Source organism: Salmo salar, chromosome 10 (assembly GCF_965601325.2).
Source record: "Salmo salar chromosome 10, fSalSal1, whole genome shotgun sequence".
NCBI lineage: Eukaryota > Metazoa > Chordata > Actinopteri > Salmoniformes > Salmonidae > Salmo > Salmo salar.
Window position 1 is genome coordinate 97592007 of NC_138300.1, and position 12531 is coordinate 97604537.

Genomic DNA, 12531 nt, shown 5'->3' on the forward strand with positions numbered 1-12531 from the left:
TTCGCCAAGTTCTTCAAAGGCTGTTGAAGAATAAGCTTTTTGTTAAAGCTGAAGAATGTGAGTTCCATGCTGCCTCAGTGTCTTTCCTGGGTTATATTATTGCACAGGGACAGTTATGTATGGACCCCGCCAAGGTTATGGCAGTCACAGCGTGGCCTGCGCCCTCCAACCTGAAGCAGCTACAGCGTTTCCTGGGGTTTGCACATTTTTAAAGACGTTTCATCTGCAACTACAGCCGTCTGGCAGCACCTCTCACCACTCTCACCTCCATCTCCACTACGTTCCACTGGACTCCTGAGGCAGAGGCAGCATTCCTGGAACTCAAGTGTCGCTTCACCTCCGCTCCGGTCTTTACTCAGCCCGACCCAGAACTCCAGTTGGCGCCTGTGGGGTTTGGGGGGGGGGGGGGGGTATTGTCACATCTGCTCCTGCAACGCCCTCTACTGCTCATCTTGTGTCTCCTTGACCTGCCGCCACTCCCCCAGTAATCTCTGCTCAGTCAGTCTACGTTTCTAGCCGTTTGTTACTATTCAGATCCTGTTATCCTGTTGTGCCTGTTTTCCTTGCCAGACGCTGTTTTCCTCTCCGCTACAGTTCTGCCCGCTCTGACTCTGGTCCCTGTCTCCAGTCCCACGTCTCGTCATCCTGCTACCCTGTTCTGGATTCCCCACTCTACTACTCCCTTGGATTCCCCTCCGGCCCTGCTTAACCTGTCCCAACCCCTCTCGCTCCAGCCTCAGCCTCCGCACCTGGTTTCCAGCAACACACCCGAGCTTCCCCTGACCTGCACTCCATCTCCCCCTTGTGTTTCAAAAAATACCATGGTTACTTTATTCCAGTCTCCTCGTCTGAGTCTGCTCGTGGGTTCCCCTGTTCCACTCCGTGTAAGACCTTGTATGCATCCTCCACATGCGCCGTTGGGCTAGCTCATCATTTACAATAGTAAAAGTGTCCTCACCTGTCTGTTTCTGTCTTATAAAAAACAATTACTCCATAACTTGAAAGCCCTGAATACTAAGGTCATTTTAAGGCTTGAAAATCCATTCAGCCATTTTGGCACAGTGACTTGCTACCCAAACCAGAGAGCAACTGGTTTCATATGTATATAATACCCGGAAGTTAAGGCATGGCACCTTGCACAAGCCCTGTGCTTTTAAAATGGTGTGTTCCTAGCGCATGTTTACAGTGCCACAATTAGGTAAAAGATCAGACTTTTTTTATTTTTTTATTCTTTTGGAACAGTAATTGGTGACATTTAATTTCAAACCTACCCTTTCAAATATATTATATCCCAACATGGGGACAATGCCATGGCATTGTTCTTATAGATTGGCAAATCCTGCCAACAACATTGCGTAAAAATACAGGTAATCTGAGTTCAATGACCTGTTAAAATCTCTACGGGATTGGTGGGTCCCCAGCGGGACGGTTGAGCTAATGTAGGCTAATGTGATTAGCATGAGGTTGTAAGTAATAAGAACATTTCCCGAGACATAGATATATCTGATACTGGCAGAAAGCTTAAATTCGTGTTAATCTAACTGCACTGTCCAAAATCTACAGTAGATATTACAGTGAAAGAATACCATGCTATTGTTTGAGGAGAGTGCACAGTTATGAACTTGAAAATGTATTAATAAACCATTTAGGCACATTTGGGCAGTCTTGATACAACATTTCGAATAGAAATGTGATGGTTCATTGGATCAGTCTAAAACTTTGCACATACACTGCTGACATCTAGTGGCCAAAACCTAAATTGTTCCTGGGCTGGAATAATACATTATGGCCTTTCTCTTGCATTTCAAAGATGATGGCACAATTATAAAAAAAATTAAACGCATGTTTTTGTCTTTGTATTCTTTTTTACCAGATCTAATGTGTTATATTCTCCTACATGAATTCATCATTTCTACAAACTCCAAAGTGTTTCCTTTCACATGGTATCAAGAAGATGCATATCCTTGCTTCAGATCCTGAGCTACAGGCAGTTAGATTTGGGTATGTCATTTTAGGCGAGAATTGAAAAAAGGGGGCGAATCCTTAAGAGGACACTGATCCCCCCCTCCCACCGAGGGTAGTATACAATATTATGCATTGTTTAGAAAATATCAGCAGAGGGGGTCAGAGTTGAACAGCTTAATGGCCTGTATTTATATGGACTGTTGTTGGCAGAGTGTGCTAATCTATCTGAACAATGCCATGGCTTCAAGCCAATCTATCTTTCTCTGTGTGTGTGTGTGTGTGTGTGTGTGTGTGTGTGTGTGTGTGTGTGTGTGTGTGTGTGTGTGTGTGTGTGTGTGTGTGTGTGTGTGTGTGTGTGTGTGTGTGTGTGTGTGTGTGTGTGTGTGCGTGCGCGTGCATGTGTGAATAAAGCATCTGCTTCAAATCTCCTCCCAGATTCTGAAGCTTTAAGACAGATTGGAGATGTTCCCGGTGCTTCTCAGTCCATCTGGTGTCTTTGTGTCCGTCTGCACAGGAGAACCGACAGACACTTTGTCCTCATCTATTAATGTTCCTATACTAGAGCCAGGTTGTCACCATAATGCCACCATTTCACATCAGTTTGACGCTCTACTTTAAGTGAATGAAGGGTATGCTACACGTGCAATGTACAGTACCAGTCAAAAGTTTGGACACACCTACTCATTCAAGAGTTTTTCTTAATTGGTTCTATTTTCTACGGAATCCGACGTCAGAATCATGCATTAACCAAAAATGTGTTAAACAAATCCAAATATATTTTATATTTCCGATTCTTCAAAGTAGCACAATCTTAGCTGTTATTGTCATAATATGGACTTAGTCTTTTACCAAATAGGGCTATGTTCTTTATACCACCCCTATCTTGTCACAACACAGCTGATTGGCTCAAAAGCATTAAGAAGGAAAGAAATTCCTCAAATTAACTTTTGACATGGCACACCTGTTAATTGAAATGCATTCCAGGTGACTACCTCATGAAGCTGGTTGAGAGAATGCCAAGAGTGTACAAAGCTGTCATCAAGGCAAAGGGTGGCTACTTAGAATAATCTCAAATCTAAAATATATTTTCATTTGTTTAACACTTTTTTGGGGTGTGTTATTTCAGATGTTTGATGTCCTCGTTATTATTCTACACTGTATAAAATAGTAAAAATAAAGAAAAACCCTTGAATGAGTAGGTGTGTACAAACTTTGACTGGCCCCCCCCCCCCCCCTCTCTCTCTCTCTCTCTCTCTCTCTCTCTCTCTCTCTCTCTCTCTCTCGTGTGTGTGTGTGTGTGTGTGTGGAGACGTTTTACTATACTTGTGAGTATCACAAGTCCTCACAAGAATAGTAAACCAACTAAAATTCAGAGATGTGAGGACACAATTAGGGTTAGGGAAAATACGATTTTGAATGGGAATCAATAGTTGGTCCCCAAAAAGTCCTCACAAGTATAGTAAGAGTAAGACATAGCTGTGTGGGTGTGGGTGGAGGTGTAGTCCAGGTTATCAGTGCTGTCTGTGCCCAGCCTTTAGATGCTTGTGCAGGCATCAGACGACACTGGCCCACATTACACACACTTACACTGCGTCTGCTAGTACCATCCTGTACACACACACACACACACACACACACACACACTGACTCACACACTCATACACACACAATAACGTCTGATATGTTTGATGTATTTCCAGCCAGTGTGTGTGTGCCTGTGTGTGTGTGAAGTATAAAGGGAAGCAGTACTCTAGCGCCACTGATGTGCTGACTCATCTTTGACCTTCTCCCCCAAATATAACTAAAACCTCCCCTCTCCCCTTAACCCACATCACACTGTCACTATATGATCTTAGGGAAGGGGAAGGAAGTGTGTGTGGGGGGGGGCTCAGTCAGCCTAATCCTCGGCTTCTTTGTGTGTGTATGAGGGCAGGCGCACACATCCGTGTGAGTTTTTGGAGTGGATGGGGAATGGGGGAAGTCTATGCATTTTTAATGAGAGTAACGCTAGTGGGCCTGTACCCATTAACACCTTAGTCAGAGACACCACTATTAGAGAGAGAAAAGGAGAGAGGGGTAGAGATGGGGGGTGGAGGGAGGGGGATAAAGAGATGGAGAGATTTATGGAGAGTGAATGAGAATGAAGGAGAGAAGGTTTGGAAGGGAGACAGAATGATGGAGAGAATCGGGAAGAGGATGACAAGAGGGGTAATGGAGAGGTGGGTGGAGAAAGGGTCAAGGGAGGATAGAGAGAGTGATTGTGAGGAGTGTAGGTGATGTAGCAAGCAGTGGAGACAGAGGGGGGGGGGGGGGGTTGTTTGGTCTTCCTGTGCTTTGAGGATGAGAAACTCTGGAATACTCTTGTATTGGACAAAGCTGGCAGCTGTCACTCACTCAAACTGACAGACAGATAGGGTGGAGTGAATGTCAAGAAACAAATATCATCCACTCAACAGAGTAACACACACACACACACACACACACACACACACACACACACACACACACACACACACACACACACACACACACACACACACACACACACACACACACACACTTTAAAACAGTAATAAAAATGCTCTCGCTCTGACTCTCGCCATCACACACCCACACATACATCATGCATACACACCACACACAAACAGTAGTGTGTGTGTGTGTGTGTGTGTGTGTGTGTGGGTGGGGGGTTCGGGATAGGGTTAAAACAAAACAAAAATAAGGAGTGCCTAGCACTGGCTCCAAGTGCCTAGCACTTGGAGCCAGAGCTCATGCCTCATGCACATCCACCATTCCTTTCCACAACGCTCTAGCAAAACCCAAGCCTACTTGATGGTAATAGCACTCATCGTTGCCTCTAGTGGCCTGTTTTGAAGTCATCTCCCGACGTCCTGCTTACCTGGACGGACGTCGGATTCCGCCGTGGATTCTTAGCAACCTGGCTGGACAGCGACCAAAGGAGACCACGCACACACCCTGACAGTGTATTGCTTTGTTTTACAGAGACAAGAGAGGACCGCACTAAGAGACTGTTCAGACACTACACTGTGGGATCTTACGACAACGTCACCTCATACAGGTAAGACGCATGCACACACACATACACTTACACACACACACACAGATACGTACATATACTTACACACACACACACACACACACACACACACACACCACACACACACACACACACACACACACCACACCACACACACACACACACACACACACACACACACACACACACACACACACACACACACACACACACACACACATACACAGACAGACACACACACACCACACAATGTAACAGACTCCCATATGTATTTATTTGGACAGTAAAAATCTATACAGTTGAAGTTGGAAGTTTACAAACACTTAGGTTGGAGTCATTAAAACTTGTTTTTCAACCACTCCACAAATTTCTTGTTAACAAACTACAGTTTTGGCAAGTCAGTTAGGACATCTGCCTTGTGCATGACACAAGTCATTTTTCCAAGAATTGTTTACAGACAGATTATTTCACTTATAATCCACTGTATCACAATTCCAGTGGGTCAGAAGTTTACATACACTAAGTTGACTGTGCCTTTAAACAGCTTGAAAAAAGACAGAAAATGATGTCATGGCTTTAGAAGTTTCTGATAGGCTAATTGACATAATTTGAGTCAATTGGAGGTGTACCTGTGGATGTATTTCAAGGCCTACCTTCAAACTCAGTGCCTCTTTGCTTGACATCATTGGAAAATCAAAAGAAATCAGCCAAGACCTCAGAATTTTTTTTTTAGACCTCCACAAGTCTGGTTCATCATTGAGAGCAATTTCCAAATGCCTGAAGGTACCACGTTCATCTGTGCAAACAATAATAGCCAAGTATAAACATCTTGGGACCACGCAGCCGTCATACCGCTCAGGAAGGAGACGCGTTCTGTCTCCTAGAGATGAACAGACTTTGTTGCAAAAAGTGCAAATCAATCCCAGAACAACAGCAAAAGACCTTGTGAAGATGCTGGAAGAAACAGGTACAAAAGTATCTATATCCACAGTATAACGACTATCTATATCTATATCGACATAACCTGAAAGGCTGCTCAGCAAGGAAGAAGCCTCTGCTCCAAAACCACCATAAAAAGGCCAGACTACGGTTTGCAACTGCACATGGGGACAAAGATCGTACTTTTTGGAGAAATGTCCTCTGGTCTGATGAAACAAAAATAGAACTGTTTGGCCATAATGACCATTGTTATGTTTGGAGGAAAAAGGGGGAGGCTTGCAAGCCGAAGAACACCATCCCAACCGTGAAGCATGGGGGTGGCAGCATCATGTTGTAGGATTGCTTTGCTGCCAGAGGGACTGGTGCACTTCACAAAATAGATGGCATCATAAGGTAGGAATATTATGTAGAGATATATTGAAGCAACATCTCAAGACATCAGTCGGGAAGTTAAAGCTTGGTCACAAATAGGTCTTCCAAATGTACAATGACCCCAAGCATACTTCCAAAGTTGTGGCAAAATGGCTTAAGGACAACAAAGGCAAGGTATTGGAGTGGCCATCACAAAGCCCTGACCTCAATCCTATAGAAAATGTGTGGGCAGAACTGAAAAAGCGTGTGTGAGCAAGGAGGCCTACAAACCTGACTCAGTTACACCAGCTCTGTCAGGAAGAATGGGCCAAAATTCAACCAACTTATTGTGGGAAGCTTGTGGAAGGCTACCCGAAATGTTTGACCCAAGTTAAACAATTTAAAGGCAATGCTACCGAATACTAATTGAGTGTATGTAAACTTCTGACCCACTGGGAATGTGATGAAAGAAATAAACGCTGAAATAAATTATTCTCTCTACTATTATTCTGACATTTCACATTCTTAAAAGAAAGTGGTGATCCTAACTGACCAAAGACAGGGCATTTTTACTAGGATTAAATGTCAGGAATTGTGAAAAACGGAGTTTAAATGTATTTGTCTAAGGTGTATGTAAGCTTCAAACTTCAACTGTATTTGGCCCTGTAATATCCAGCATTTTGGATTTGAGAAAGTTGCAGATGCACAAAGATCATGCCCCTAAAACATGGAAGGTTAGTATTTTGTGGGGGTATGATATACTGTATACGCTTCTGTAACGATTCAGTCATGATTAGCCATAATCATGACAGCATCCACATTAATGAAGAAGTGATCAGAAACATATTATATTATTATTTACAATAAACGTTACTCCAAAATGACACAATACATTATTTACCATTGATTTCTATTGGGCACAACATAATCCGAAACACAACGAAAACAAACTGCAAATGCATCCAATTAGTTTGTAGTCACACGCTTGATGTAGTCATTGCATGCTAGGAATATGGGACCAAATACTAAATGGTTTACTAAATGTAATACACTATAAGTGAATTTGTACAAATATGTATGACTCCTTCAAATGGGGGGGGACGGGGGGGGGAGGGACGGGACTAAATACATAAAGTACTTTCATTTCTAAACAGTAAAACAGATATGCATGAAAATACCCTAAAATAGTTGTTGACATTCTGTACTGTCACCTCATATAAAACATTTGATCTCAAATCCAAAATGCTAGAGTATAGAGCCAAATTAAAGGTTTTTGCTTCACTGTCCAAATAAATACTTAGGGGAGTGTAAATGAGAGTTATGTGATGCTGTTGCTGTCTAGTGGTGAGACAGGGTCAGTGCATTCTGCTTGCATTATACATAACTAAGCTCCCATTACCAAAACATGTGTGTGTGTTTGTGCATGTGTTTGAGTATGTCTCTCCTTCTCTTCCTTGTCCGTCTCTCTCTGAAATGTATTGTATATGACGTCTGTAATAAAGGAGTGTATGAGTGCTAGCTCTCGTGTAAATCATATGTGCAGGCTGAGAAAGAGGACAGTAGAAGAGGAGCTGCTATAGGACTGTGTTCTGATGTAAATTCACTGTAAATGTCAGAGTCAGCTTGTCAGGCGAGAGGAGCTTGGTATCAGAGGGTAGCTGTGGAGATAGAGAGAGCAGTTCTCCACCGCTTTAACAATGGGTACATAGTGAGTCATGAAGATCATGTGAGAGCTACAGCAGCTGAATAGGAGAGAATGTCAAAGCTCTTGAATGGAAGTCTATGGAATGGAGTTGTATGTGAATGGAAGTCTATGGAATGGAGTTGTATGTGAATGGAAGTCTATGGAATGGAGTTGTATGTGAATGGACGTCTATGGAATAGAGTTGTATGTGAATGGAAGTCTATGGAATGGAGTTGTATGTGAATGGAAGTCTATGGAATGGAGTTGTATGTGAATGGAAGTCTATGGAATGGAGTTGTATGTGAATGGAAGTCTATGGAATGGAGTTGTATGTGAATGGAAGACTATGCAATGGAGTTGTATGTGAATGGAAGTCTATGGAATGGAGTTGTATGTGAATGGAAGTCTATGGAATGTAGTTGTATGTGAATGGAAGTCTATGGAATGTAGTTGTATGTGAATGGAAGTATATGTAATGGAGTTGTATGTGAATGGAAGTCTATGGAATGGAGTTGTATGTGAATGGAAGTCTTTGGCATGCTGCTGTGAATTGCTACTTAGAGGGTTTATGGAACATGATTCTATGTAAGACTGTATAAATACATTGTGTGATATGATTCTGCCACAGTGTGTGTTTTTTTGCATATGAATGTATGGAAGATATTTTCAAAATGCCTGAGTTGAGCTGTATCTAAATGGGAGTTCATGAAATAGAATTGTGAATGCAACATTAGAGAGATTGAGAACATGGTTGGTTGAATGGAAACATAAAGCAAGGTATTCTGGAGCTATGGAGGGGAAACGTTTAAGCTGGAGTTGGATATGCAGGATGGAGGCTGAGAGAGGGATGAGAGGAAGAGATGTTGAACTGTAGGCATATCTATACACCGTATATCTCTCTGTATTTAGCATGTCCTCTAGTTAAATGATACTGTATCTCTGCAACCTCTGCCCCCTGACACAGGAGTTTTTCTCACGGGTCTCCAGGCCCTGTCAGCAGGGGCTCTATCTGCCCTGGGTAAGTGGCTGGGTAGCAGGCGTGGCAAACTGTTAACACAAGGTCAAACTCCAGATCTCCCTTGCCAGTGTGTGTGGTGTTGGGATGTCTACTGACCTGAGAGACTTTCACGAGACTGACACTCACAGTCATCTGCTTCACTAACTCTATGGGCTGTCTGGTGTCAGCCATGGCTTCTGACAGTCAGACGGTCAGTCAACAGTATATGGGTGTTGCTGAGAATGGGACATGATGCTGCTTTTACTGTGTGGCTACAGAGTGCGAGAATGTCGCTGGGAATACATGTGCTGTTGTTTTTGACGATTGAATTGTCTGGTTTGAACTGACATAATATGCACTCACTCACACACACACACACACACACACACACACACACACACACACACACACACACACACACACACACACACACACACACACACACACACACACACACACACACACACACACACACACACACACAAATAATACACACAATCTAGGTACTGTACAGCCCCAAGAGTTGATTGGGTCATCAGAGAAGGAGGTTCAGGTGTGTTTGTGTGTGTGTGTTTGTTTGCAAAGCCATTGGGTTCCTCTCTCCCTACATCACCCCCCACCCAGCTCTCTCTCTGCTCCCTATCCTTCCCCCTTCTCTCCCCTATCTATCCCTCTCTTTCCTTACCTCTTTCTCTCTCATTGTCCCTCTCCTCCGATCCCTGTTCCCTTTTCTCTACCATCTCTGGCTCTCTCTCCCCTTTTCTTCATTCCCCCCTGTCTCTTTGTCTCTTCTCTCAGTGAACTTGTTGCTGGACTCTTACTTGCTGTCCCTCTCCTCTCTACTCTCCAGTGATTACATCATAGAGGAGAAGAATGCTATGCTGCAGAAGAAAGAAAACGAAGGCTTCGGCTTCGTCCTGCGGGGAGCCAAAGGTACAAAAACACACACACACACACTCACACACACACATAGGTGAATACCTTTGCTAATTAATCAAGTGTTTTAGTGCTTGGCCATAAGACTGGAACAGACAACTTCTCTCTCTATACCTCCAGGACCAGCCTGGAGCTCCAAACACATATTTTCACAAAGCTTGACTTTATACCTTATTACTAAAGCAGGCTGTTTTGATCACTGTCACTGCTGCCTCCAAGGCCCTGCTAGCTACTTTCTTCATGTCATAGGCTGTCTGTGTGTGTGTCATTACAGGTCTGTGAGCTCCTCTGCAGGTGTTCTGAGTGTGGGGTATGAGATGTGGTGGGTTGATGTGAGGAGTTCTAGACCTCTTTCACTGAGTCACACAGTATGCCTTATTTACCTATGAACCAACATGACTGGCTTTGATCAACCCCACATTGTCTCTTTATGAGTGTGTGTATGTGTGTGTCTGTCTAGCCCTTGTGGTGGCGTCATCCTAAAATGAACTGTTCGTTGAATCCCCCATCTGTTCCTCACACATTGTATTCAGAGACAGAAATTACTTTCTCTCCAATTTTTATCTTTATTTCTTCTCATTCATTGATTCCTTCACTGTCTTTCTTTTGTTCTATTCTTCTCTTGTCTTGTCTTTCACCCCTTCCCTCCGCTTTACTATTAGTCTTTATCCTCTACTACTTCACACACACACACACACACACACACACACACACATTCCAGCTCCCCATGCTGGTTACTATAGCAACCCCTCACGGGCACCAAACCCAGGAGTCAGAGTGTGTTTGTTGCTCCTCCATCTCTATATTTATATTTTAGTCATTTAGCAGACACTCTTATCCAGAGTGACGTACAGGAGCATTTAGGGTTAAGTGCCTTGCTCAAGGGCACATCGACTAATATTTCACCTAATTGGCTCAGGGTTTTGAACCAGTGACCTTTCCGTTACTGTCCGAATGCTCTTAACTGCTAGGCTGCCTGCCTCTCTCTCCCCTGCTCTCTGTCTCTACATCTCTTTCTTACTCCACCTTTCCCTACCTCTAAACACTAAAGCAATGAAGGCTAGAGAGAGAGGGAGAGACTAGTCTGTAGCTCCATGTCAACAAACAGTTGACATGGAGTCTAATGTAGAGCCAATAGCTTTCTTTTCAATATTTCAATTTGTCTACCTTTTTCTCCTCCTTTTCCAATTTCCAACAGTCAACTTTCCCCCACTCTAGATGTATCCCTCCCTCTCTCCTCTCTTTAGCTTGTCTCCTTCTTTCTCTCCCTCCATCTTCCCATGTGCCTCAGATAAAACTGAACAGATTGTCTTTCATAGTGGGGTCATGTCTCTCTCACACACACTCACACACACACACACACACACACACACACACACACACACACACACACACACACACACACACATACATACATACATACATACATACATACAGTGAGGAAAAAAAAGTATTTTATCCCCTGCTGATTTTGTACGTTTGCCCACTGACAAAGAAATGATCAGTCTATAATTTCAATGGTAGGTTTATTTGAACAGTGAGAGACAGAATAACAACAAAAAAATCCAGAAAAACGCATGTCAAAAATGTTATAAATTGATTTGCATTTTAATGAGGGAAATAAGTATTTGACCCTCTCTCAATCAGAAAGATTTCTGGCTCCCAGGTGTCTTTTATACAGGTAATAAACTGAGATTAGGAGCACACTCTTAAAGGGAGTGCTCCTAATCTCAGTTTGTTACCTGTATAAAAGACACCTGTCCACAGAAGCAATCAATCAATCAGATTCCAAACTCTCCACCATGGCCAAGACCAAAGAGCTCTCCAAGGATGTCAGGGACAAGATTGTAGACCTACACAAGGCTGGAATGGGCTAGAAGACCACCAAGCAGCTTGGTGAGAAGGTGACAACAAATGGAAGAAACACAAAAGAACTGTCAATCTCCCTCGGCCTGGGGCTCCATGCAAGATCTCACCTCGTGGAGTTGCAATGATCATGAGAACGGTGAGGAATCAGCCCAGAACTACACGGGAGGATCTTGTCAATGATCTCAAGGCAGCTGGGACCATAGTCACCAAGAAAACAATTGGTAACACATTACGCCGTGAAGGACTGAAATCCTGCAGCGCCCGCAAGGTCCCCCTGCTCAAGAAAGCACATATACATACCCGTCTGAAGTTTGGCAATGATCATCTAAATGATGCAGAGGACAACTGGGTGAAAGTGTTGTGGTCAGATGAGACCAAATTGGAGCTCTTTGGCATCAACTCAACTCGCCGTGTTTGGAGGAGGAGGAATGCTGCCTATGACCCCAAGAATACCATCCCCACCGTCAAACATGGAGGTGGAAACATTATGCTTTGGGGGTGTTTTTCTGCTAAGGGGACAGGACAACTTCACCGCATCAAAGGGACAATGGACGGGGCCATGTACCGTCAAATCTTGGGTGAGAACCTCTTTCCCTCAGCCAGGGCATTGAAAATGTGTCGTGGATGGGTATTCCAGCATGAAAATGACCCAAAACACATGGCCAAGGCAACAAAGGAGTGGCTCAAGAAGAAGCACATTAAGGTCTTAGAGTGGCCTAGCCAGTCTCCAGA

At 43.6% G+C, this 12531-nt stretch overlaps 1 protein-coding gene across 3 annotated transcripts in view; it reads left to right on the forward strand.

Annotated features, from left to right (window-relative positions):
• Positions 1-12531, forward strand: part of LOC106561231 (SH3 and multiple ankyrin repeat domains protein 3) — a 308236-nt gene that overhangs the window by 264150 nt on the left and 31555 nt on the right. For all 3 annotated transcript variants that reach the window (XR_014379094.1, XM_082957270.1, XM_082957271.1), the window contains exons 14-15: positions 4969-5044; positions 9845-9927. Coding sequence is in view for 2 of the 3 variants with exons in the window: in XM_082957270.1 (XP_082813396.1) it covers positions 4969-5044; positions 9845-9927 (159 nt within the window). In the remaining variant the exon portion in view is untranslated. The remainder of the gene's footprint in view (positions 1-4968; positions 5045-9844; positions 9928-12531) is intronic.